The sequence below is a fragment of the Pan paniscus genome, chromosome 21, assembly GCF_029289425.2.
Source record: "Pan paniscus chromosome 21, NHGRI_mPanPan1-v2.0_pri, whole genome shotgun sequence".
Lineage (NCBI taxonomy): Eukaryota > Metazoa > Chordata > Mammalia > Primates > Hominidae > Pan > Pan paniscus.
In genome coordinates this window covers 41074380-41101693 of record NC_073270.2, presented here as the reverse complement: position 1 = coordinate 41101693, position 27314 = coordinate 41074380, and the positions used below count along the sequence as shown (strand labels likewise).

The 27314-nt window shown below is 42.5% G+C and overlaps 1 protein-coding gene across 4 annotated transcripts in view; it reads left to right on the top strand.

Moving 5' to 3' along the window:
• LOC100983071 (ubiquinol-cytochrome c reductase complex assembly factor 1) overlaps positions 1-27314 on the top strand; it is a 109089-nt gene that overhangs the window by 44488 nt on the left and 37287 nt on the right. For all 4 annotated transcript variants that reach the window (XM_003831845.5, XM_003831847.5, XM_034947661.3 and 1 more), the window contains 2 exons: positions 2208-2265; positions 21523-21631. In XM_003831845.5, coding sequence (XP_003831893.1) covers positions 2208-2265; positions 21523-21631 — 167 coding nt within the window. The remainder of the gene's footprint in view (positions 1-2207; positions 2266-21522; positions 21632-27314) is intronic.

Below are 27314 nucleotides of genomic sequence, written 5' to 3'. Positions count from 1 at the left end.
GGGCTCTGAGAGGAAGTCGACTTGACAGCTGCTAGGCACCTCCCAGTAAGCTCACCAAAGTATTTTGGTGTCACTTTGTGACAGACTTGGATTCAAACTGCAGCCCTGCCACTAGCTTGTTAATATTGTGGCTGCCCACAAGTTACTTAGTTTGAGTCTGTTTCCTCATCTCTAAAATGAGGATTATAATGCTTCCCTCCAGGGTTAAAGTGAGGATTGAGTGAGATAATGTATTGACATGGCTTGCAGTAGATCTGGTATGCAGATGGGCCCTTAGTGAGTTAGTTTCTGATAGTGGTATTAGAGAGGCTGTTAGAGCAGGATTAAGAACACAGTGTTTGGAATCAAGTAGATCTGAATTTGATCTCAGGTGTCTCTTTTCATAGCTGTATGACCTTGAACAGCAATTGTCTTGGTCTCTCTGAGTCAGTTTTCTTACCTGTCAATTTGGGATAATATCAATGCCTACCTCAGGGTTATTGGGAGGATTCATTGAGCTCATGGATGTAAAGAACCCAGTAGAACATCTGGCACATAGTAAGCCTGCAGTGAATTACAGCTCTTTATTATTGGTGCTGTTAATGTACCTCATGGGGGTCCGGGCCTATGTGTTACCTCCTAGTGACCCCTCTTTGTTATCATTTAGTACATCATGTACCTTGATGGTTGCTGAAAAGCAGAGGATAGCGCTTCTTTCTTGAGTCATTGCCCCAAAGGACAGATTCTACCATAAGGGCCCAAATTCCCCACTTATTCTCTTTTTGCATCTTCCTCTTGCTCTGGCTTTTCTCCCTGTTATGTAATAAGGCGGGCACATTCAGTGGGAGACCCCTCATCCAGCAGGAGGCTTTTCTTAGCTGAGTGAGAATTGAGAGGCTTTGATGTCTGAGCACAGAACTAATTTGTGGGATCTGAAACCAAGGAGAAGCCCTTCCCAGTTTTGTCATTTCTGGGGGGTGATGAACAGCCTTTCAGTAAGTACAATATGCTTTCTTATTCAGCTGCAGCTCCCTAGAGCCCTGATTTTTTTCGCCTGATCTTTTCTTTTTCTTTTTTCTTATTTTTGAGACAGGGTCTTGCTGTGTCACTCAGGCGTGAGTACAGTTAAATGATCTTGGCTCACTGTAACCTCTACCTCCCTGGCTCAAGTGATCCTTCCACCTCAGCCTCCCAAGTAACTGGGACTATAGGTGCATGCCACCATGCCTAGCTAATGTTTGTAGTTTTTTGTAGAGATGGGGTCTCACTATGTTTCCCAGGCTGGTCTCAAACTCCTGGGCTCAAGCAATCCACCCACCTCAGCCTCCCTAAGTGCTGGGATTACAAGTGTGAGCCACTGCACCCAGCTCCTGGTCATTTCTTTTGGGCAAATCATTTAGCACACCCATATCCATAGCACATTGGGTACCTTAGAGAAAGAAGACAGGAAAAGGATACTAGAAAGACTTAAGCTTCTCAGTGGAGCCCAACTGAAAAAAGTAAGGGAGTGTTTGCCTAGCTTTTCAGAATTCAAGCCCATGGAGGGAAAATACTGTAGAATCACACGGAAGCTGGAAGGAACCATAGAAATCATCTAGGCCACATTCTGCAAAGTGAGAAAACCAAGACTCAAAGGGGAGAAGTGATTTGTCCAAGGCCACATAACAAGCTGGTAACAGGGCTGGAACTAGAAGGCTGGTGGTCTGACTAAATTCAATGGGTTGTTTTTTTGTTTGTTTGTTTTTTTTTTAGACAGAGTCTCACTCTATTGCCCAGGCTGGAGTGCAGTGGCACGATCTTGGCTCACTGCAACCTCCGCCTCCCAGGTTCAAGTACTTCTCCTGCCACAGCCTCTTCAGTAGCTGGGATTACAGGCACCCACCACCACGCCTGGTTAATTTTTGTATTTTTAGTAGAGATGGGGTTTCGCCATGTTGGCCAGGCTGGTCTTGATCTCCTGACCTGAGGTGATCTGCCCACCTCGGCCTCCCAAAGTGCTGGAATTACAGGCATGAGCCACCGCATCCATCCTTTTTTTTTCTTTTACTCCTGGCGTGCTATGATTCAAAGTTCTTTTATCCTGTGGTCTCGCCCTATTGTTCTACTGGACTTTTCTGCAATAGCATAATCAGAGAGCACCATAAGTGCCGTGCCTGCCAATATTTAATATATGGTCAATATGCTTCCTTTAAACCCTCACATACTTATACCTTATTGTTATTTTCTAGGGTGTCAGATGCCTGATACATTCAATTCATGGTTTCTTATAACCCTACTCCACGTCTGGTAAGTGAGCAATTTAAATGAAGTCACCAAATGTATTTTTTTAAACACTGCTGACTTGTAAGGTATAGCCTTCAGGAGGGCTGATTATATGAAATGGCAGTTGTTCAGGTGTTAAAAACTGTTCCTTTCATTTTAATAACTGGTGTCTTGAAGCACATTTTTATTAAAGGTCAAAGCATAAGCCCAGAAGGAAACTAATATTTGTAGGATTTTTTCAGAGAACACCTAACCCAGTGAACAATGCTATCAGTATCTCTTAACAGACTCTATGAGCTTGGATGGAAAGTTTTCTCTCCCTTGGCTGTTTTAGGAAAGTTCACATTTACGTAAAAGTGGTTTGAATTGTGAGAATCCGTGGTCATTTTCATTGCTGGTCATCAGAAACCTATAACAAATTATAGCACTGACATTTACGCCTGTACCTCTAAAATGTGCATACAAGTTAGCTTCATGCCAGGTTTGTTGCATGTAAAAATATTTAACACCTTAAACAGTATATTTTTTCTTCAGCTGTGAAATAAGTAGCCAAAAAAAATCAATTTTTCATCTAATGTTACACAGTATTAAAGGTCAGAAGGATATAGGAGAGTCGTTGAAGTCAGGGGCTGGGGAATGTATTTATTGAACTGCCAGATCTTGGGAAAGTAAATTCTGGAGAACTAAGTTTACTACTTTGACCATAGTGAGTATCTGAGGAACATGGGAATGGCTGCCCTGTCAAAAGGACCCTTGTTTGAGACTGCCTTCAGCTGAGCCTTTGCATCATACAACTGACTACTATATACTTTTTGGTTTTGATCACCTCTGAAATGTTTCTTCCTCTGTACTCACACAGTTACACTGAGTTTGGCTTAGGGGCCTAAGGTGGCAGTTTATTTTATGCTTTTTTTTTTTTTTTTTAGACATAGTCTCACTGTGCTGCCTAGGCTGAAGTGCAGTGGTGCAGTTGTGGCTCACTACAACCTCCGTCTCCCAGGTTCAAGTGATTCTTGTGCCTCAGCCCTCCGAGTAGCTGGGATTACAGGAGCCCACCACCACGCCCAGATGATTTTTTTGTATTTTTAGTAGAGACAGGGTTTCACCATCTTGGCCAGGCTGGTCTCAATCTCCTGACCTCAAGTGATCCACCTACCTCGGCTTCCCAAAGTGCTGAGATTACAGGCTGAGCCACCGTGCCCAGCCTATGCTATCTTTTTCTAAGCAGTAGTTTATTAAGTGCACACCATATCCTGGGCACTTTGTGGGAACTAGGGAATAGTTCTCAAGAAGCTCACAGTCTAGTGAGGGAGATAAGATGTGTAAAATGGTCAATTATAAATCAGAATGCCTAAGTTATATAATAAATATGAGTAAGAAGTACTTATAGGATCACAAAGGAAGCTGCAACTATCAAAACCCTTATACTTCTACCTGTTAGTTCTTTGAAATGTGCCACGCATCAGGTAGCTTAAAAGGCACACTGCCATCTTGTTGTCTGAATGGTGAAGGGTAAGGCATAGCGTTCAGGGAAGGAAGCTGCATATATTGAAGGGAAAAAGTGCTTTTTTAGGAGAGGAGGACTGTAGAGGTGGTACTGTAAAATTACTCACTGGAAAGGTGGGAGGGTTGCAAGAAGGCTACGGGAACTCAAAGATAATATTCAGAACCTGTATGAAAGACTCTTTATTGCCCATATAGCTAGAGGTATCAGTGTTAGAGGGAGTGGATGGCAAAATAAAATAAAATATATAATTCCTGTGACCACATCCCAAGGTCAATACCTGACTAACAGCAGCTGGGAGAACCTTGAAACTACTTATAGTTCTTTAAAGTTTCCAAACTGTGCCTGCTTAATCTTCCTTGCTGAGGTTGGTTTAATTTCTGAGGAGTAGGGTGTACCACCCCCAGTTCAATCGAGAGAGGGAAGCTGTCTGCTTCAAATCTATACTTGATTCCCCTTCCACTCTTTCTCTCGCCTAGTTCTGATGATATGCAGGTTTTGGTGGAAAGAATCTGTAGCTTTTCAGTTTGAATCAGCACTCTTCTTGAGGACCTCCTATGTGTGCAGGACCATGGGATGTTGGAGAGAAGGGTATGACATGCATTCTTTTCTGGTAATTTCTTTTGGGCAAATCAGATACAGACTCTGTGTCTGTATCTTCAAGAAATGTAAGTCTAATGGAAAACAGACATAAAGCACGATTGCCTATAATGCCTGCCAGTGAAAGAAATGCTGTGCCCAAGACACAGGCAGATGCAGTGGAAGCACAAAGTGGTGTAACTAAATCCAGATTTGGTGATGGGGTGGAGTGTTGGATAAAGAGTGGCTTTGTGGTAGAGGTGACATTTGAGATGCACCACGAAGAGTGACTAGAATTTCTGTCAGAGAAAGGGTGGGCATTTTAGATTGAGGGAATATTAGGAGCAAAAGATAGAATGTGTATAAGAACATGGAGTATTTGAGGGCAGCCAGTTGCCTGATGTGTCTGGGGCAGGTTTATTGAGGAATGTAGTGGAAGGGTCACCAGGAAAGTAGTTAGTTTGGGGCTCAGTTGTGCTGTGATCCTCCAAGACTTGGAGAAGTCTTTCTTCTAATGGAATCGTGCAGGGGCGGGGTGGGCAGGCTGTTAGGAGGAATGATGGATCCACCCCAAGTCTGTGGAGAAGCCATGTTCTATTGGCCCTGCTCTCTTAGCCTGAAGCTCCAGGAGGGTAACCGAAGGATAGCCACATCAAGATTACAGGACTCAGTGGACTTGCTGGAGGCGTAGGGGTTGAAGTACCTCTTGGAGGTGGTAGTGTGGGGTGGGGGAGGAGGCTTAGAAAACAGAAAAATAGAAATAATGCCTCCTCCGCCAAACAAAACCAAAACCAAACAAACTACTAATAAACAAAAATACCCTGGTCGCTGACATTTCAGAAGGTTTGCTTAGGTTCCCAAGGGTAAGGGTTCCCTGTTGACTCTTAGAATAAGGTCAAGATTTCTCACACCCTGTTAGTTCCCTGGAGGAAATGGTGTTTCACTTATCCTGTCTGATTTTTTTAGTTTCACAGTTTTTCTGTGGTTTAGGATTTAGGACTGGGACACCCTCCAGCTCCTAGAGGACCCTTATCAGTTGTATACTCACTTGAGCTTGCAGCTGCAATGACTATGTGTTCATTGTCTTTGCTGAACAAGATTAGTATTGACTGTGGCTGCTGAAAAAATGCTGAGAGAGGCCACTGTCTGCGCTGTCTAGCATCCCACGTGGACTTGATAAAAGCAGGCCTCCTCCCCTATATCCTGTCTTGGCCACTGGCATCATGCCCACACCAGAAACCTGGGAGCCCTCATTTGTCTCTTCTCTCACCCCTTCACCTGCTCAGTCACCTAACCCAAAAATTTTTTGACTCTGACCCATCGTAACAAATGCATGTTACTTTGTGACCAGAATGGACACATGAATCTGATACAGAAGTTCTGTAAAATTTATCCTTATAATGTCAGGTAATCTCTGATATTTTCTTTTCTTTCTTTCTTTTTTTTTTTTTTTTTTTTTAGTTTTAAGGAACAAGGAGTTTAATAGGCAAGAAAGAAAAGAAAGAAGGGGGAAGGAAGAAAGAAGCAGCTCCCCTGTACAGAGACAGAGGGAGGGAGGCTCCAAGGCCGAGAGAGGGAACCCCTGATATTTTCTATTCCATTTGAATTCATTTTAAACAGACATTGATAATGTCACCCACTAAATTGATTTCACTGAGTTGCAACCAGCAGTACTTGAAAAGTGGTCTTTGGCCTCTAGCTTCCCTATCCCCATTCCACTGGCCTTCTCAGTACAAATGGGGTCAGTACACAAACAGACACACACATACGCACACACATGCACTCACTCCTTAATGTTCTCCATCGTTCTCAGAATAAAATACAAGTTTTGGCCGGGCCCAGTGGCTCACGGTTGTAATCCCAGCACTTTGGGAGGCTGAGGTGGGCAGATCACCTGAGGTTAGGAGTTCAAGACCAGCTTGGCCAACATGGTGAAACCCTGTCTCTAATAAAAATACAAAAAAATTAGCCAAGCATGGTGGCAGGCACCTGTAGTCCCAGCTACTCAGGAGGCTAAAGCATGAGAATCGCTTGAACCTGGCAAGCTGAGGTTGCAGTGACCGAGATGGCGCCACGCACTCCGGCCTAGACGACAGAGCGAGACTTCATCTCAGAAAATAAAATAAAATAAAAGTTTCATATCATGGCATTCACATCTGATCAAATGTGACCTATGGTGCCTTTACTAGTCTCATTTGTTGCTATTCTAGGCACTATTACCATCACTACTCCCTTCTCTGCAAGAAAAAGCAAAACTATGTAGTAGAAATATCAAGTCTTCTGCACAAAGTTTCTTCTGCCTAGAAGGCCCTTCCCCCGCCTCTCCACTTGACAAATTCCTGTTTTTCCTTCAGTATCCAATTCAGGTATTATCTCTGCTTTGAAGCCTTCCCTTCTGGGCAGGGAGATTTATGTAGTTGGAATTTGTGTTGGCATTATAAGTGTTAACAGATTTGTAGAGACTCCCCTTTTCAAATTGTCATGGAGCACTAGTACCTTCTCAATGCAGAAATTAATTTTATAAAATGGAATGGAACAAATAAAATTGGAACATACCTATGATGGAGGTACGATGGAGAGGGAGTAAAATGTAGTCTGTTTTTAAAGATTATTTTAAAGTCAGGTATTTCATAAATACAATTACTACTAGGTGTTTTATGTATATTATCATTTATTTATTTACATACATTATTTCACACATGCTCACAACTACTTTATTCTCATTTTACATATGAGGGATCAGGGGCTTAGAGAAGTCAGAGAACTTTCTCAAAGAAGTAGTTAGAATGTGGTGGAGAGGAAATTCAGGTGCTGGTCTGGCTAACTGAAAGCATTAAGTTGCTTTCCTCTTTAGTAATTATAACTACTAAATTAACTAATTAAATACTTAAATTAATGTTAATTAATACTAAAGTACCTACTTAAACATAGATTCATAAAATTATGGCATTTAGTCTCTTGATTGAAGGTACTGTGTACAGCAGACAAATTTATTTCGTGCCCTCTTAGGGCTTAGGTGAGAAGAGAGACATTAAACAAATCACTAATAAAATACAACTGTGATAGGTGCAATGAGAGGATGTGACAAGGCTATGTGGGAGAAGCTGGGAACCTCATTTAGTTTAGGGGTGGGTCAGTCAGGGAAGGCTTCACTGAAGAGGACATTTACATTGACACCTAAAGGGTGAGTAGAAGTTAGCAAGTGAAAGAGTGGATGAAAAAGCCTTCCAGGTAGAGGGATCTAGTGGTTTTCAAACTTTTTATCAGCAGAGTCCTTTTTAAAAAGGAAATCTTATGCTCAGCCACCATATATGATAAATATGATGAAAGGAGGTGGGAATGACCTGCTTGCTTCACATCTTCACAACATGCCCACTGAAAAAAGACTGTTAAGTAGTTCCATGGAAACTCAGAATGCAGTTTAAAAACTACAGATCTAGTCCAATTCTCTCATTTTGCAAATGGGGAGACAGTTTTGGCAATTTTAAGGAATTGTCTCAGGCCACTTACTCAGTAGTGGCTGACCCGAGACAACTCTGAAGTTAACTATGGTTACCTGCCCCTTCTAAACACTTTGCTTCCTTTCTGATTGTCCTATTTGGTGGTCAGGGGATAGGGGTCTCTTCCCCTGAGTATGAACATGTCATATGAGCATAGCAAACATTTACGGATCACCAGCTGTATGATGGGCCCCGTGTTTCTTGGCGCTCACTATCTGTGTCCTGGGAGAGGCCACAGGTAAACCTGAAACTAGCACAGGGTGATGTACAGATTATATGGGATCACGGGGGAAGGGGGGTTGCCTGGGGATGGTCAAGGAAAGCAGTTGCCTTGGCCTTCTGGGGGCCAGAACAGACTATATGGGATTGAGGAGTAATTAAGAGGCAAAGAAGTTATTGTAAACTACTTTTCAAGAAGTTTCAAATGAGGGGATGATCGCTTGAGAGAAAAACAGTTCAGAAGGGAAGCATTAATTGTTTTTTATTTTAAAATGGGGAAACACTGGAATGATTTCATAAGCTGAAGGGAAGAAGCCTTTGGGAAAGAAAAGAAGGAATTAAAGTGTGGGGATGGGAAAGGGTTAGAAAGCAGACTGGTGCCAGTCTCAGCGCAGCCAGAGAACTGCACCGGCAGACACTGGCAGCCTCTGCAGAGGCTCTTTAAAACCACCACAGCACTTTTGATGTAGCTGTAGGGCATTCAGGCTTCTGCTGGATTCCAGCAACCCCAGGCCTGCTATACATGGTGAGCCCTGGCCATGTGCACATCCTCTTTTGCCCTCCCCCAGCCAGAGTTGCAGTGTTCAAACACCCACGCTTATAGCTTTCTTGCCCAAACCAAAGGCCTATGCAGCAGCATTTTACCAGCATTGCATACCCTAAGTGCGCTGATACCTGGTACCCAGGGGCTTATTCTTTATAGTGGATCTGACAGGCAAGCCGCAGACCAGGTGTAGCTCTTGGAGGAGGCTCATTGTCAGGTGAGATGGCTTCAGGAAGTGCCTCACCCAACTTGTCTGTTTGCCCACAGGCTGTCCTGTGGCCCTCATGCTCCCCCCAGAAGGGTTAGGCTTCATAGTGAGGGAGTTTGGGAAACCAGGTGGAGATAGCCATGTACACAGCCCTAGAAAAGGGTCAGCGTGCCAGCTTACAGATCAATAAACTCATTCATTAGCACACTGCTGGGGCTTGAGTGTAGCCATCTAGGCTCTGCTTTCTTGGCCTCAGCTGGTGACAGAGTAAGGGAAACATGCTGTGTGAAAGTCCCCTTTGGGATTCCTTCATAGCAGCCAGAGTGACGAACCTGCCCAAGTGCCTGCTAGTCTTTATTAATTCAAAATCAGATCTACTCTAAGCAGCTTATAAACTATCATGTGGGAGAAACAAGGCCAAAACACAACTGGCATTGTCAGAGTGCCCAAGCAGAGTGAGCGAGACAGGATGCTCAGAGCTGCCAGTACCTGGCAGGAGGTCAGCATCAGGAATAACAAGAATCTTCCCTCCCAGATTTAGGCTGACAGGAGGAAATCATAGCTAGGAAACTCTCCTGTTCCTTTGAACTCTACAGACAGTGTTGTTGCCTTCCGATTTGTCTTATTTAGCAGGAAGAGGTTCTTGGTGCTATCACAGAATGGGAGAAAAAGGGGGGAGCTCAGGCTTCATTCCAGCTTCTTTCTTCTCTACTGTGCAACCTTAAGTTACTTAACCTCTTCAGAGTGTGTTTTCTTTTCTGTGAAACGGGGACAGTTATAATGTCCTGAGAGAGAGAATGAATGTAAATGCATCTTACAGTGACAAGTCTCACATTACAGAACATAGTAAATGGTAGTAATCATTATTATTATTTTCTATAAGGCAGGATTGATAGCTTCAGCCCTTTATTATTTGATATTCCTAGTGAGTGACATTTTCTTCCTTTGTCCCGTCTCCATGCTTGCCTTTTAGAGATATTTGCACGCCAGGTTTGAACACTCCTTTTTTTCTTTACTTTGCTAGCTGGGTTATTTGCCTTTCTTATATGTAAAAGAGATCAGTATTATGTATGAGCCACTGGAATCACTGAGAGACAAGGATAGTACTGTGAAGCTTAAAACCTAAATAATAAATTGTGGGTTTAAGAACATCATCAGGCCAGGCGCGGTGGCTCACGCCTGTAATCCCAGCACTTTGGGAGGCCGAGGCAGGTGGATCACTTGAGGTCGGGAGTTTGAGACCAGCCTGACCAACATGGTGAAACTGTGTCTGTACTAAAAATACAAAAATTGGCTGGGTGTGGTGGTGGGTGCCTGTAATCCCAGCTACTCAGGAAGCTGAGGCAGGAGAATCTCTTGAACCCGGGAGGCAGAGATTGCAGTGAGCCAATATCATGCCACTGCACTCCAGCCTGGGTGACACATCAAACTTGGGAGGAGCAACTTGAGTTTGATCCTAAACAGAGTAGTAGCTTCTGCACAGATTCAGTCTATATTCAGAGTAGGTGCTTAGTAATACTTGTTCAATAAATGATTAGTTAATTAATATAGGAATCTTTTTCATTACAAGATTTTTTTTAAGTTTATTTTGCATTTTTTTTTGTTTCCTGGATACAGATTGGCACACTGATACTTTGCTTTTTTTTTTTTTTTTTTTTTTTGAGACAGAGTCTCTCACTGTTGATGCCAAGGCTGGAGTGCAATGGCACAGTCTCGGCTCACTGCTACCTCTGCCTCCCAAGTTCAAGCGATTCTCCTGCCTCAGCCTCCGGAGTAGCTGGGACCACAGGCACCTGCCACCATGCCCAGCTAATTTTTGTATTTTTAGTAGAGATGAGGTTTCACCAGGTTGGCCAGGCTGGTCTCAAACTCCTGACCTCAGGTGATCCACCCGCCTCGGCCTCCCAAAGTGCTGGGATTACAGGCATGAGCCAGCGCGCCCAGCCTGCATTCTTAAGGGGAGTTTTTATTTATTATGTTTTAGCATGGAAGTGTGTTATCCCCTCCATAATGCCCCCTGCCCTTCTCAATTCCCCCTCGTTTCCAACAGAGGTCTGACATTATGACTTTAAATCAGTGGCAAAATGTAATTTGACCTCTCAATGTTAAATTTAGGCATTTATTATGAGGGTATACACCCATGATGTGAGTTAAAGTGAGCTGTATTGTGAAATAGCTTACTTAATGACTCAACGTTATTGTTATATGGTCAGAGTCTGTGACAGGTGTTGGCTTTGTTTTGCAGTGGGTAGCAGGATCTTCAAGTCTTTTATTTTTATTAACCATTTTGACTTTGTTTTATTTATTTTTCTTTGTTTCTTTTTCTTTTTTTTTTTTTTTTTTTTGAGACAAGGTCTCACTGTGTCTCCCAGGCTGGAGTACAATGGCACTATCATAGCTCACTGCAACCTCCACCTCTGGGGTTCAAGCGATTCTCCTGCCTCAGACTGTAGCTGAGACTACAGTCACGCACCACCGTGCCCCACTAATTTTTTTTGAGACGGAGTCTTGCTCTGTTGCCAGGCTGGAGTGCAATGGTGTGAACTCGGCTCACTGCAACCTCCGCCTCCCTGGTTCAAGCCATTCTCCTGCCTCGGCCTCCCAAGCAGCTGGGATTACAGGCATGTGCCACCACGCCCAGCTAATTTTGCATTTTTAGTAGAGATGTGGTTTCACCATGTTGGTCAAGCTGGTCTTGAACTCCTGACCTCAGGTGATCCGCCTGCCTCAGCCTCCCAAAGTGCTGGGATTACAGGCGTGAGCCACCGCGCCCGGCCTAATTTTTGTATTTTTTATAGAGATGAGGTTTCGTCATGTTGTCCAGGCTGGTCTCGAACTCCGGAGCTCAGGTGATCTGCCTTCCTCGACCTCTCAAAGTGCTGGGATTACAGGCATGAGCCACCGCACCTGGCCTATTTAGTTTTCTTTTACCATTCAACATACTTCAGTCTTTTCTGAATGATTCAGGATGTCCTGATAACTCTTAACTGTATTTTGCCAGACTATTGTCTTTGAGTTGTACCTGTTGAACCTCAATTGCTCTGCTATTTTTTTCGTGTCTCTATTAAATAAATTTTTCATTTCCTCTTTTCCTACTAGGCTGCTTGCAGTTACTCTTGTTATAGGTATGCTTGCCTCCAGTTAGCCAGTCTTTTTTTTTCCTGATGTGCTATTTCTAATATGATGCTAGTTTTGAAGCTTAAATTACTGTACTTGTGAGGACTGAATGAAAAATAGGGTCAATAGATCCTGGAGGGTTTGTTCTAATCATTAAAGGAGGCAAAAACAACAAAAACCTTCGTAGGACTCTGGGATCAGATTGTCTAAGTTCAGATCTCAGTTTTAGCACTTACTAGGTTTGTATCATTGGGCAAGTTACTTCTCTAAGACTCAATTTTCTCACCTGTGAAATGAGGACAGTAAGGACACAAGTATCAGCTTCATGGAGTTGTTGTAAAAATTAGGAAAAATAATGCATCCAAATCACTTGGCATAGTGCCTGGCACGTAGTTGTGTTAACTGTTAATTATAGCACTTGTCCGTTTTTGCTATTTAAGTTTTTTTTTTCTTTCTTTCTTCCTGTTAGTCATTTTTAGAATAGGAAAAATTGCCAGATAAACTAACTGGTTGAATTCAGCGTCAATCAGATGTCACCCTAATAATGGTCAAATAAGTTAGTAGTAATCTATTATCTCTGGTGTCCAAAAGTTTTCATTGGGGTGTCTGTGGATGAAACACAGAGTTGGAGTTGAGATTTCTTCACTTCCATCCTTCCATTCCAATATCAGATGTAATTTTTTCTTAATGTCTGAGAATAATAGTATGTTGGCCGGGTGTGGTGGCTCACGCCTATAATCCCAGCACTTTGGGAGGCCAAGGCAGGAGGATCACTTGAGCTTATGAGTTTGAGACCAGCCTGGGCAACGTGGCGAAACCCCATCTCATCTCTACAGAAAATACAAAAGTTAGCTGGGCATGGTGGTGCATGCTTGAAGTCCCAGCTACTTGGGAGGCTGAGGTAGAAGGATGGCTTGAGCCCAGGAGGCAGAGGTTGCAGTGAGCTGAGATTATACCACTGCTTTCCAGCCTGGGTGATAGAGCCAGACCTTGTTTCAAAAAAAAAAAAGATAGTATGTGTAGAATGCTAGCACAAAAGGGAAGATAAAGAAGGTACCATTTATGTAAAAAGAATACACACATACATAAACTTGTGTGTATAGGTTATATGTGGAAGGATTCCTAAGAAACTAGTAGCTGAGGTTGTCTTTGGGAGAGGAACGGGTTGGCAGGGGATGAAGGTAGGAAGGAGACTTGGTTTTTATTACTATGTACATGTATTACCTATTAAAAACAGTTATCAAACAAGAGTAAATTGAATGTGATAGGCTTCAAGGTCAGGTGGCCTAAGAATTGGTATTCAGCTGCTTGTCTGGACATTCCAGGCAGCTGACTGTCTTAAGATTTTGGCCCAGCCTTCAGCTCTGCTTTTCCCTTGAAGAGGATAAACAAAAAAGTCCTTCACAACAGGACTACTTTTCTGTCCTTAACTACCTAGTAAATTCGATTCACAAACTCAGGGAAAGAATTAGGTGAGCATTTAATTAGCTGAATGTGGTACTGGTGATTGGACAGCCCTGTGGATCAGAATCTTATTTTCCCAGTAGAACTCATGGGAATCTTCAGTAACTTCCGGTTGATAGGAAGACTGATTCTTTGCTTTGGTCTTACAACTTTATGTGTAATGAGATTTGCGGTAGAGTTTTATATAGCATTTCTTCACATTACATTGTTCTGTTCAATGTCACTTTGTTATAACAGTGATGAGGAGAAAAATAACAATTCCCATCTGGGGCCACTGCCTGTGTGGAGTTTGCATGTTCTGTCCCTGTCTAGGTGGGTTTTCTCTGGGTCCTCCTGTTTCCTTCCACATCCCAAAGACGTGCACAGAAGGTGAATTGGCATGTCTAAATTGTCCTTATTGGAGTGGGTGTGGGTGTGAGTGTGCCGTGCCATAATGTATGCATAGCTCACATTATTTCAGTGTTTAATATTGGAAGTCTTTTGGGTCTTTATTTAGAAGTTTAGTGATGTTTTTGTGACCAGAAATATACTGTAGGAATATAACTCGTTTATGTCACTTAGCCTATGGTAAAATAGGTTTCGTAAGTTGTTAAGCTTACAGTTACAGTTTCCAAGAATCTATCTGTGATGTTAAATGAAGAGTTACAATATTTAGTGTTCTGCATCAATAAAAGGTCTGTTGAACTTATTGGGTCCAATGTTTTAGGAGTAATGAGAATTTGCCCTCCTTTGGCTGGGCATGGTGGCTCACGCCTGTAATCCCAGCACTTTGGGAGGCCAAGGCGGGCAGATCAAGAGGTCAGGAGATTGAGACCATCCTGGCTAACACTGTGAAACCCCGTCTCTACTAAAAATACAAAAAATTAGCCCGGTGTGGTGGCGGGCACCTATAGTCCCAGCTACTCAGGAGGCTGAGGCAGGAGAATGGCGTGAACCCAGGAGGCGGAGCTTGCAGTGAGCCGAGATCGCATCAGTGCACTCCAGCCTGGGCGACAGAGCAAGACTCTTTCTCAAAACAAAAAAAAAAAAAAGAGAATTTGCCCTCCTTTTATTTTCAGGTGTCAATCCATGTCTTCTAAACTGTTAGTATCAGCAAAATTAGGTACAGGTTATAACAATCTTTGCTGGTTGTATATTTCTCAAAAGGCAGGTATAATCTTTAGTTTATATTTCTGGATCAGAATATTCTGAAAATGATGTTCTATTAAAGTAAATTCAGTCATGTGTTGCTTAATGATGGGGATCTGTCCTGAGAAATGCATCATTAGGTATTTCATTATTGTGTGGGCATCATAGAGTATACTTACACAAACCTCGGTGGTATAGCCTGTTATATACCTAGGATGTATGGTATGAATATGGCTCCTAGGCTATAGACCTATACAACTTATTACTGTTCTGAATACTGTAAGCAGTTATAATGGTAAGTATTTGTGTATCTAAATGTATCTAAACATACAAAAAGTACAGTAAAAACGCAATATAAGAAATAAAAAATGGTATTCTTGTATAAGATATTTACCATAAATAGAGCTTGCAGAACTAGAAGTTGCTCTGGATGAGTCAGATATTACTGTATACTACTGTAGACTTTATAAACACTGTACACTTAAGCTAAGCTAATTTTTTTTTTTTTAGACAGGGTCTCACTCTGCCATCCAGGCCAGAATTTAGTGGTACAATCACAACTCAATGCAGCCTTGACCTCCCAGGCTGAAGCAATCCTCCCATATCAGCCTCCTTAGTAGCTGGGACTACAGACGCTTACCACCACATTTGGCTAATTTTTACATTTTTTTGTAGAGGTGGGGTCTTACTTTGTTACCTTGGTTGGTCTTGAACTCTTGGCCTCAAGCAATCCTCCCACCTTGGCCTCCCAAAGTGCTGGGATTACAGGTGTGAGCCACCACACCTGGCCATAGGCTACATTAAATTTATTTTGAAATTTTTTCTTCAATAATAAATTAAACTTAGCTTACTGTAACATTTATACTTTATAAACTTTTTAATTTAAATTTTTTTTTTTTTTTTTAGGTAGAGTCTTGCTCTGTTGCCCAGGCTGGAGTACAGTGGCATGATCTCAGCTCACTGAAACCTCCACCTCCGGGTTCAAGTGATTCTCCTGCCTCAGCCTCCTGAGTAGCTGGGACTACAGGCACGCGCCACCACGCCTGGTTAATTTTTGTATTTTTAGTAGAGATAGGGTTTCACCATGTTGGCCAGGCTGGTCTCCTAACCTCAAGTAATCCACCTGCCTCGGCCTCCCAAAGTGCTGGAATTACAGGTGTGAGCCACTGTGCCCAACCTAAAAAAACTTTTTGACTCTGACATTTTAAGCTTAAAGCACACATTATATAGCTTTCTTTATATTGTTATTCTGTAACCTTTTTTCTGTTTTTTTAAATTTTATTCTACTTTTAAAAATTTTGTTAAAAATTAAGACATAGAGCTGGGCGCAGTGGCTCGTGCCTGTATCTTAGCACTTTGGGAGGCCAAGGTAGATCACTTGAGCCCAGGAATTCGAGACCAGCCTGGGCAAGATGGTGAGACCCTGCCTCTACAAAAAAATTTAAAAAATTAGCCGGGCTCAGTGGCGTGCACCCGTAGTCCTAGCTACTTGGGATGCCGAGGCAGGAGGATAGCTTGAGTCCAAGAGTTTGAGGTTACAGTGAGATGTGATTGTATCACAGCACTGCAGTCTGGGTGACAAAGTGAGAACCTGTCTCTGAAAAAAGAACAAAAACCAAACTGTGACACAAACACTCACATTAGCCTAGGCCTCTACCAGGTCAGGATCATCTAGACCAGGTGATAGGAATTTTTCTGCTCCATTATAATCTTATGGGACCACTCTCATATGTGTGGTCTCTTGTTGACCAAAATTGTTATGTGGTACATGACTATAGTCACCAAATTTGTCCTTTTCCAGCCCTGGTGATATTTGTATATTTAATTATAGGATTGAGGCTGGGAAGAAAAGGTTAACTTCTCAGAGACTCATCTGCTGTCAGTGCTAAGGAGCGAATCTTCTTCCAGTAGCTGGCCACTCTCTGCTGAGCAAAGTCCATACTTTTTCTTAGCAAGTCATTTCAAAGCTCTTCATGACCTTTCTGGCTTCAGTTTTCTGCATCCTATACCCTGTCCTCCCCACAATCTAGGTATTCATTGTTACCTTAACATCCTGAACTCTTCCATGGCCCTGCCTTTGCTTAGAACATTCCATCAGCTGGACATTCCCTTTGTCTTTTGTCTCAACCTGTTCAACTTCAGCTTATCCTTCTAAGATCCAGGTACAGTGTTTCATTTTCCATGAAGCTTTCTCTGATTCTACTCAGCCAAAAGTCATCCTTTTAAACTCCATTGCACTCTTCTCTTGGGAGATCTATGGCATTCCCTTTTAGGGCTGTTGATGTGTGGTGTACCTTATCTCCCCTAGAGGAAACTGCTCCATAAAAGCTGGGTTCTAGTTTTAGCCATCACTCTAATCCCCACAGCATCCAACCATACACCTTCACACAATAGGAACTCCTGTGTTCATTGAGTGAATTGTCAGTCACCATTTTGAAAGTGTCTTCATTTTGCCTTATCTTTTCAACTGGATAACCATTTGAGCCCACTGTTATCTGTAAGGGCTATAGAACAAACTGTGTTGTGAAACAAAAAACACTTCATCCCATGTTGATACAGTTAGAAAGTTTATGGTCTGAGAAAATCTGTGCCTTTTAAACCTCAGAGGGCAGGTGTATTAACAAACTACAGAATTTTCAAATAAATGAAAAATTCCATTACCTCACTATTGCTGTTGATGAATTGGCCTCTGACAACACTTAAGCATCTAAACACACAGCGTCTTTTCAGGTGAGAGGCTGACATGAGGGATTTGATTAACTTTAGAAAAGTCTTATGAAAAAGGACTGTTGAACTTTTCCCCAGTTTGTTTCTGCTGTGGAATATGCTCTGTGTCCTATAAAGTAGCCAAATCTTTTTTCTGTGACCTGTTTCATTATTGTCACAAAGTGCTTTTTTTTTTTTTTTTTTTTTTGAGATGGAGTCTTGCCCTGTCGCCCAGGCTGGAGTGCAGTGGCGTGATCTTTGACTTACTGCAATCTCTGCCTCCCGGGTTCAAGAGATTCTCCTGCCGCAGTGTCTCGAGTAGCTGGGATTACAGGCGCGCGCCACCATACCTGGCTAATTTTTGTATTTTTAGTAGAAACAGGGTTTCACCACGTTGGCCAGGCTGGTCTTGAACTCTTGACCTCAAGTAATCCGCTCACCTCAGCCTCCCAAAGTGCTGGGATTACAGGTGTAAGCCACCACACCCAGCCTACAAAGTGCTATTTCTTAAGCACTACCTGGGGTCAGAGGTTACAGGTTTTTTGTTTTTTTGTTTTGAGACAAGAGTCTTGCTCTTTTGACCAGGCTGGACTGCAGTGGCGCGATCTTGGCCCACTGCAACCTCCACCCCTCGGGTTCAAGCAATTGTCCTGTCTCAGCTTCCCAAGTAGCTGGGACTACAGGTTTGTACCACCACGCCCGGTTAATTTTTTGTATTTTTGGGAGAGACGGGGTTTCACCATGTTGGTCAGGCTGGTCTTGAACTCCTGACCTCAGGTGATCCACCCACCTCGGCCTCCCAAAGTGTTGGAATTACAGGTGTGAGCCACTGCGCCTGGCCTACAGGTTTCGAATCACATCAGTAAATCTCATTTGGGATCATGTAGTCAGCCTTCTTTTTATTTTCAGATGGAATCTCACTCTGTCGCCCAGGCTGGAGTGCAGTGGTGCGATCTTGGCACTGCAACCTCTGCCTCCTGGGTTCAAGCAGTTCTCCTGCCTCAGCCTCTGGAGTAGCTGGATTACAAGCGCACACCACCACACCTGGCTAATTTTTGTGTTTTTGGTAGAGATGGGGTTTCACCATGTTGGGCAGGTTGGTCTCGAACTCCTGAGCTCAGGTGATCCACTGGCCTTGGCCTCCCAAAGTGCTGGGATTACAGGTGTGAGCCACTGCACCCGGTCATGTTGTCAACCTTCTGTCAGATACCCGAGTTCCCACCAAGCGTTGATTCACTTCTCCGTGACAGACAAATTCTCTACTTTTTGAGGTTGTCAGTTTGATTATTCAAATCTTCAGACACTCAGGCCAGGCACAGTGGCTCATGCCTATAATCCCAGGGCTTTGGGAGGCCGAGGTGGAAGGATGGCTTGAGTCCAAGAATTTGAAGTTACAGTGGGCTATGATTGTGTCACTGCACTCCAGCCTGGGTGACAGAGCAAGACCCTGTCTCTAAAATTAAAAAAACAAAACTTTAGACATTCCTGTTAGTAAGCTTTTGATTTTGCTGTTCAATGTTGATTATATCTTTCTCCCTCTATGGCCTGCCCATTGGTTCTGATTCTAACTCTTTGGTTTTGTTTGTTTGTTTGTTGAGACAGGGTCTCACTCCATTACCCAGACTGGAGTTCAGTGGCACCATCGTGGCTCACTGCAGCCTTGACCTTTTGGGAGGGATCCTCCTGCCTCAGCCTCCTGAGTAGCTGGGACTACAGGCATGCACCACGGCACCTGACTAATTTTCATATTTTTTGTAGAATCGGGGTCCAACTGTGTTGCCCAGGTTGGTCTCAAACATCTGGGCTCAAGTGATTTTCCTGCCTTGGCCTCCCAAATGCTGGGATTATAGGTGTGAGCCACCAGGCCTGACCTGATTCTCTTTGGTAAACAGTTTAATTGCTTTTCTACAATGTTTAAGTCAACTTTCCTGTTTTTCTCCAGGTTAAATATCTTCTGGTCTTCTTAAGATACTTCTAGTCCTCCTGTTTCTTAAAATGTAATGTTCAAAACTGTGGATAGTATTCCAAATAGGTTCTGGTTTGTGTTGAGTATAACAAAAGTCTCACTTTACACATTGATGGTATTATATTTGCATTACTGTATCTAAAATCACATTAATTTGGAGGGCAGCATTGTTATCCTCTTGATTCCTACTGAGCACATAATATCAACTTAAGCCTATAAGTCTTTTCACACATAGGTAGGCATGACTTATCTGTGCTGTACTTTTACAGTTGTTCTTTTAGACTCAAATGCAGGATCCTGAATTTATCCCCATTAGGTTGATCTTGTTAGATTCAACCTGTTGAAGTATTTTTGGTTCATGGTTGGATCATCTGGCACATTTGTTCTCCTGCCCAGCTTCTTGTCATCTGCAAATTTGGTAAATATGTTTTCTTTTCTCCATCTTAGTTATTAACAAAGATGTTGAGACAGGCCAAGCTGTAATCATTTCATTGTACCATTACTATTGCTGGTAGATTTTAATTGGCAAGATCAATTGTGTATGGATATAGAATTGTCAGGTTGGATTAACTATTCCATAATTATAACAGGAATTGTCTTTTAGGTGAGTAATCCTATTGTAGCTGCTTAATAAGCTATTTAATGAGAAACAATAAAAATTATAGTCTGCCAGGCATGGTGCCTCACACCTGTAATCCCCACACTTTGGGAGGCTAAAGTGGGAGGAAGTCTTGAGCCCAGGAGTTCGAGATCTGCTTGCACAGCAAATTGAGACCCCCGTCTCTACAAAAAAATAAAAAATTAGCTGGGCGTGGTGGTGCACACCTGTAATCTCAGCTACACAGGAGGCTGAGGCAGGAGGCTCCCTTAAGCCCGGAAGGTTGAGGCTACAGTGAGCTGTGTTTGTGCCACTGCATTCCGGCCTGGGTGACAGAATGAGACCCTGTCTCAAAAAGGAGAAAACAAGCACTTTGGGAGGCTGAGGCGGGTGGATCACAGGTCAGGAGATTGAGACCATCCTGGCTAACACAGTGAAACCCCGTATCTATTAAAAATACAAAAACATTAGCTGGGCGTGGTGGCAGGCACCTGTAGTCCCAGCTGCTTGGGAGGCTGAAGCAGGAGAATGGCAAGAACCCGGGAGGCGGAGCTTGTAGTGAGCTGAGATGGCGCCACTGCACTCCAGCCTGGGTGACAGAGCGAGACTCCGTCTCAAAAAAAAAAAAAAAAAAAAAAAAAAAAAAACCAAAAAAGAATGAACTATGGTCATGCATGAAATGAGGAACTAGTTTGAAAAGTTGGGGACCCTGCTTATATTCCTATATATAATAAAATATAATTCTTGTATGTTTAGATTATGTGAGGTCTTGATTATTCAGAAAGCCCTCTGGACTGACTAGAGGCAAATGTGGTATAGGGGAAAAGGTCCTAAACTTGGCCCTAACCATAGGTGTTTGTTCATTTATTTATTCAGCAAGTGTATATTGAGTGCCTACTGTACTTAAGCCCTGGAAATAAAATGTTGACAAAAACCAGACTTGATCTTTATCTTCAGTAGAGCTTACCTTCTAGTGGGGGAAACAATTGAATAATTACACAAATGTAATCATAATACTTTCTGTGATCTGTGTTCTGGACAGGTGTTGTCCAACAGAAATATAACGCAAGCCATGTATGTAATTTAAAATTTTCTAGTATCTACATTTGAAAAAGTAAAAAGAAACAAATTTTAATAGATTGTATGTAACCCAGTATATCTGAAATATTATTTCAACATGAAAGCAGTATTAAAAATTGAGATATTTTATATTCTTTTTCTTCAACTAAATCTTTGAAATCTTAAACTTGTGCCACATCTCAGCTTTGACTAGCTGTATTTAAAATGCTCAATAGCCACAGGGGAGCCACTGTATTGGACAGCACAGTTCTATACTCAGTTTTACGGATATAAAACTGGTGTTGGGCAAATTACTTTCTGTCTTTAGGACTCCTGCTTTCATCAGTAAAATGAAGGATTCAGACTTGTCTTCTAACAACAAAATGTGGTTCCCTCCAGGTATGAGGGAGCCTTCAGAGGTGCCCTAAATAATCTGTATCTCGATCTGGGTGGTGCTTGTGTGGGTGTATGTATAATACATAAAAATTTATCAGGCAGTACACTTAAGATTTATACACTTAATAGTATCTTTGTTATATCTCAGTAAAAGTTTGAAAAAAAAAAGTTCACTTCCAGTTTGATTTGGTGCCCTTTGCTAAACTCACTCTTAGATGAGGAGACCTTCAGTGGAAATGTGTGATGTGAAAAATGCAAACAGCCAAGACTTTTTTTGTCTTCTTCCCACCCAGGATGTGTCTAGTCCGAATGAAGCAGGAAGGCCGGAGTGGGAAGTACATGTGTCGTATCATAGTTCATTTTATGTGGGAGGATGTTCAGCAGCGCGGCAGAGTCATGGGGGTAAGTGAGTGCTGTCAGATGCTTGTCCTGGACAATTCCAGAGAAGGGTTTGAGTTTGGAGTTTTATCTGTTGTAAAATGGCCCTGCTTTTAGATTTCTGTGAAATGCTGCCTAATATCAAGTGGCAGTTCCGCTAAAGTCACTTTTTCTGCCTCTGTGGAAACTAATACTCCACAGATACTTTATGTGTTTGTACACATTATAGTGATTTGTCAGTGTGAAGTCATCCTGTATGGAGATGGGATTGTAAAGCCCAAATCGTGGTGATAGGAGGGATGGATTTGGTGAATGGAGGGAATCAAATGATAATCCAGTTAAGGATACTATACCTTTGACACCAGTTCAATATTTGAACCAGTCCTTCTATAAATTAGTTCAGATGGGAGGCCCTGGTATGGGGCCTGCACTGTCTTCAGGAACTGAAACTCAAGCTCCTTGATCACTGGCAACCTAGAAGAGTCTGGTAAGATACCTCCTGAAAATGTACATTAGTACATTTAATAATTAACCTGAGAAAGGGGAATATATTATATATATATGTCACATGGGATGTAATGACAATAGAAAAATGAAACCAAAACACTAGAATATAGCTGGTTATACAGATCATAGTGTGTCCGGAGTTGGTTCCTTGTGGTGGGTTCTTGGTCTCGCGACTTCAAGAATGAAGCTGCAGACCTTCGCAGTGAGTGTTACAGCTCTTAAAGATGGTGTGTCCGGAGTTTCTTCCTTCCAGTGGGTTCGTGGTCTCGCAGACTTCAAGAATGAAGCCGCAGACCTTCACAGCGAGTGTTACAGCTCTTAAAGGTGGTGCAGACCCAAAGAGTGAGCAGCAGCAAGATTTATGGTGAAGAGTGAAAGAACAAAGCTTCCACAGTGTGGAAGGGGGACCTGAGCGGGTTGCCACTGCTGGCTAGGGTGGCCAGCTTTTATTCCCTTATTTGTCCCTGCCCATGTCTGCTGATTGGTCCATTTTACAGAGTGCTGATTGGTGCGTTTTTACAGAGTGCTGATTGGTGCATTTACAATCCTGTAGCTAGACACAGAGCGCTGATTGGTGTGTTTTTACAGAATGCTGATTGGTGCATTTACAATCCTCTAGCTAGACACAGAGCGCTGATTGGTGCAAGTCCCCACCCGACCCAGAAGCCCAGCTGGCTTCACCTCCCAATAGTATCTTCTTTTGTTTATGTTGTGTATTTTGTGTATCTAGATCATGTTTTAGTAGCTTGTAGTTCCCTGTTACTGGGAGGTATTTCATTGCCTCCCAGCTTGGGAGCATCCAAAGTAGAACCATGACTGGGTCATGAAATGGGTTAATTTGGTTTCTTTCATTACAGGGCAAAGTTCCCCCTGTGGACTGAGAAATAAACAAAGTTTATGGACATATTATAAAAGTTACATATGCTCATAGAATAGAAATCAAAGAGTAAAAAGTATTGAGTGTAAAAAACAAGTGTCTTTTTTCCCCCCAGTCTAACTCCCCAGAATTAACCTTTTTTATTTTTTATGTTATTTTTTCTTACCTTCAAGGAAGGAGAAAAGTAACCATTTTTGAGTTGATGTGTATCCTTCGCCTGAGAGCTATCTTTGTAATCGTCCTCTTTGGTTCCTTTTTCATTTTTTGCTTTCTTTCTGTCGTAGCTGCTGTGTAATATAGGGAAAAAAAGTATTTTTTCAGCTCTCTCACTCAATTACAATTACACAGAAGGTTTCTGTGACACATTTGTGGGAGTTTCTCCCCACACAGCAAACAGGCAGTCAATTCTGGAGAGAGGTCACCAGGTGGGTGTCCTCTAACCCAATTCAATTCCAACATTGTGTACTCGGAGATAGTGTCAGATCCCACAGGTTGAGGGCTCTGCCCACAAGACTGCCCCCAACTTGCCACACCAATTGCAAGCTCCAGGCTGTTTTACCTGTGCTTCTGGCCAACCGATTATAAATTGGGGTTCCCCACCCCTTTCTTTGGTTCAGTTAATTTGCTGGAGTGGCTCACAGAACTCAGGGAAACACTTATTACATTACCGGTTTATTATAAAGGATATTGCAAGGGATACAGATGAAGAGATGCATAGGACAAGATGGGGGAAGGGGTGAGGAGATTCCATACCTTTCCTGGTGTGCAGCTGTCCAGAAACCTCCACCTGTTCAGCTATCTGGAAGTGCCCCAAACCCAGTCCTTTTAAGGGTTTTATGGAAGCTGCATTATGTAAGCACAACTGATTAAACCACTGGCCATTGGAAATCAGTCAGCCTCTCTGCCCTCCTTGGAGGTTGGGAGATGGGACAGAAAGTCCTAACCTTCTAATCCTCCCTTGGTTTTTCAGTGACCAGCCCCTACCCTGAAGCTACCTAAGTGCGCCAGCCACCAATCATTAGCATACAAAATGACACCACTTTGGAAAGGCCAAAGATTTTAGGAGTTGTATGCCAGGAAGGGAGTTGAAGACCAACTATATATTTCACAATATCACAGCTGCCCAGAGTGAGATCGGCAGCCTTTAAGGTATTCATCCAGCTGAATGTTCCCACATGCCCTCAAGTACTTACCACCCAACTCTGTGGCAGTGCACAGTGGACATAAGGTGGTGTTGGCAGTCTCAGTCCTATTTAATGATGGCCAGAGATACCTCCTGGTCAGCCAAAGCCCTGGCTGACTGCCAGGCAGTTACGCAGTAGCTCTTCCTGTAGTGAAACTGTTCTTCTTATCATTGTTGACTAAACTCTGTTGGAAGTTGTCTCACTAGCCATATGGGCCACAGCTGTCTCTATCCTGAATAGCTTAATGAGCCATAGGTTGCTGACTCCTGGACTGCAGGAACCTTTTAGTTGCCTCTCGCCACAGTTGAATTTCCTTCTGGACCTCCATCTCTCTTCATCACAGTTGTCAACACGAGCCTTCTCCCATGTTACTTCTTAGGCAGTGTCCCTTCTACTTAACTGTAAGTTTTATAAAAGCAGAAAACCGTCTTATTCAGTTTTTTGCTTATGCAGTAAACATTGAATAATTGTCAAATGAATAAATAATTGTCAAATAAATGAATATATTGAATACCAGCCTTTGGAATTCTTTTTTAAGCTAACATTTATTAGATAAATCATACCTGCTTTATTAGTCTCTGATCCAAGTGTATATCAGTGCAGTCCTGCAGGAATTGGGGAATTTTCCCCCTATCGCATTTTATCCAGCCGTTTTTTCTATTTGGATTGTTGTAGATAGGGTGCTGCCCCATAAGGGAGTGTTTTAGATCAGCGTTTCTCATACTTTAATGTTCCTATGGTTCACCTGAGGATCTTGTTAAAATACAGATTCTGATTCAGTAAGTTTCAGGACAGGGGTGAGAAAATCTACAATTCTGAAAAGCTTCCAGGTGATGCGGATGTTGCTAGTGACACAGGGTGGGGTAGGGGAAAATAGCAAGGTTTTAGGTGGTCCCCCAATACAGGCTCTTAAATTGCCTTCATGAAGAGAAGTGCCCAAATTCCGGTTTAGTTACAAAGACTATAAGTAAAGGATGATGGTTTTAAAATAATAGAGATTTGGAAGAGTTGGGGAATTACTATTACTGCTTTCTGCTGTAGTTGACTTGATACCTTCTTTCTAACCTCATGGCATAAATAGACACGCCTTATATAGGCAAGACAATTGTATATTAATCACTGGGTTGTGAGTGCATGCATGGATGAGTGTGAGTGCATGTGTGTGTTTGAGGGGATCTCAGTCTTCCGTGTGTGTACAACCTATAAATGGGACACGTGGCTAGGGAGAAGTAATAGGCAGTGTAGAGCCAGTCTGGCCTGGTTCTCACCCTGACTGGCAAATCTTTCCTCTTCTGTGCTTCAGTTTCTGTATTAAAAGAAAGGTGGGGACAGGGGAGGCCTAACTACATGAGCCCCAAGTTTTCAGCTTTTTTTCAGCTTGAAAATCTATGGTTTGAAGGTGGTAATTTGCAAATCTATCTCTGTGTTATTTGGCATCCCAGGTGTACCTCTGTAAGAAAACATATAAAATGTAGAATTTATAAAACCAATCAATGTAGTAGTGATTTTTCTCATGCCAAAAACTTAGAGGTGATTGCTTTGAGTGGATTGGTGTGTGGAAGATCAAGAAATAAGAGCCACTTTCGAGTTAGTGATGAATAATAAATTTGCATCAAAAACTCCTTTGAAATTAGAATTCTATTCTGATTTGGTGGGAAATTTTTTATTTTACAAAAATTTGCTTTTCACCAACTTTTTGGAGCCCAACTATTGTGAAAAATGGAGCAGACTCATATATCATCGTGAAGCTGGTACAAAAAGCAGGTGTTAAATTTGAGGTTACAAAAATCACATCAATAATTTAGAGTGTTCTGACTTAAAAAAACATTATTTGGGATTTAAACTTATAAATTAGCTGTGGAAATAAAGTTCATTATATCACCTCATCTGGTCTAGTTTTATTTCATTAACTGCTTCTTAAAAATCTTTGTGAGCTGAGTTGCAGCTGAAGAGCTTGGAGACCATTTTTCCTTGGGCCCTTGCCGCACTCCTGAGTGTTGGTAAGAGTAAAGAACTAAGTCTTGACACAGCTGTAAAAACAGACAGCGCCTTTGGCCTCAGCACTTTCTCCTGGTGCAGGCAGATTTCAGATGTAAATTTCACTCTCTGCCTCGCCTACTAATGAAGTAAGTTTCTTTTGCTGGGTTTGCAGCCAGGTGTGTCCAGTCTTGTGGCTAACCAGGGCGCTTTACTTAATTTTTCCATTTGTGACATTTCAACCAAACTTAAAAAACAAACATAAAAATTAGCTCACGGCAGTGGCTCAAAGTGTTAATGGTAACCTTAGGCTGGCTAAACGACTTCCTCTCAGTTCTGCCCTGCCAGACATCTCCACCTTGTGGCTCACAATGAGCAGGCTCAAGCTTTCCAAGACAGAGATGGGAAGGGATGGAAGTGGGCTGTAGTTGAGAAATTACAGTTTACCCTTATCAGCGGTCCCTGGCATGCCTGTTGCCTCAGTGAGACTTCTGGAATAAGAATGCACCTTCTGTCACCTCATGGTCCCCTGCTCACTCTCTAGCAGAGCTGCTTGATGGGATGATGCAGAGGGCCTAGGAAAAATGGAGGAACTGTGGGCTAAACTTGACTCTTGTGTAATTCTGCCTTGCTTCTCAGAACCACCATTTTGCTTTGTAAGGTCCTCTACGATCACACTCCAGACCACCTCTCCCAACTCATTTCCTCTAGTTCTTCTTGAACCTTAAATATGTGAAACCTACTAGCACATGTGCCTGGCACTTAGTAAGCACTCAGTGAACATCACATTCCATCCTTGCTTCACATACCCTTCACTCCAGCCAAGCTGAATTCCTTGCTATTTCTGTCTTGTGTCTTTGCTCACTCCATGCATACACCTAGATTGCCCTAACACCCCAGCCTCAATTCCTTCACATCCTTCCACAGCTAACTGGAAGCCAATCCCAGTTTCCCCTAAGGAAGTACCTTAATGATTTATATCTACCCTTCTTCCAGCTCTTACTCTTTCTATTTTGTATCACTGTCATTCACTTATGTTGACTGTCTTCCAGGTGAATTCCTGTGGTGCAGGATCACGTACATCTGTCTCCAAAGTGCCTGTTATTGCCCCTTTCCTGAATAGGTGCCCAGTAACTATCTGAAGAATGAAAGAAGCCAGTCC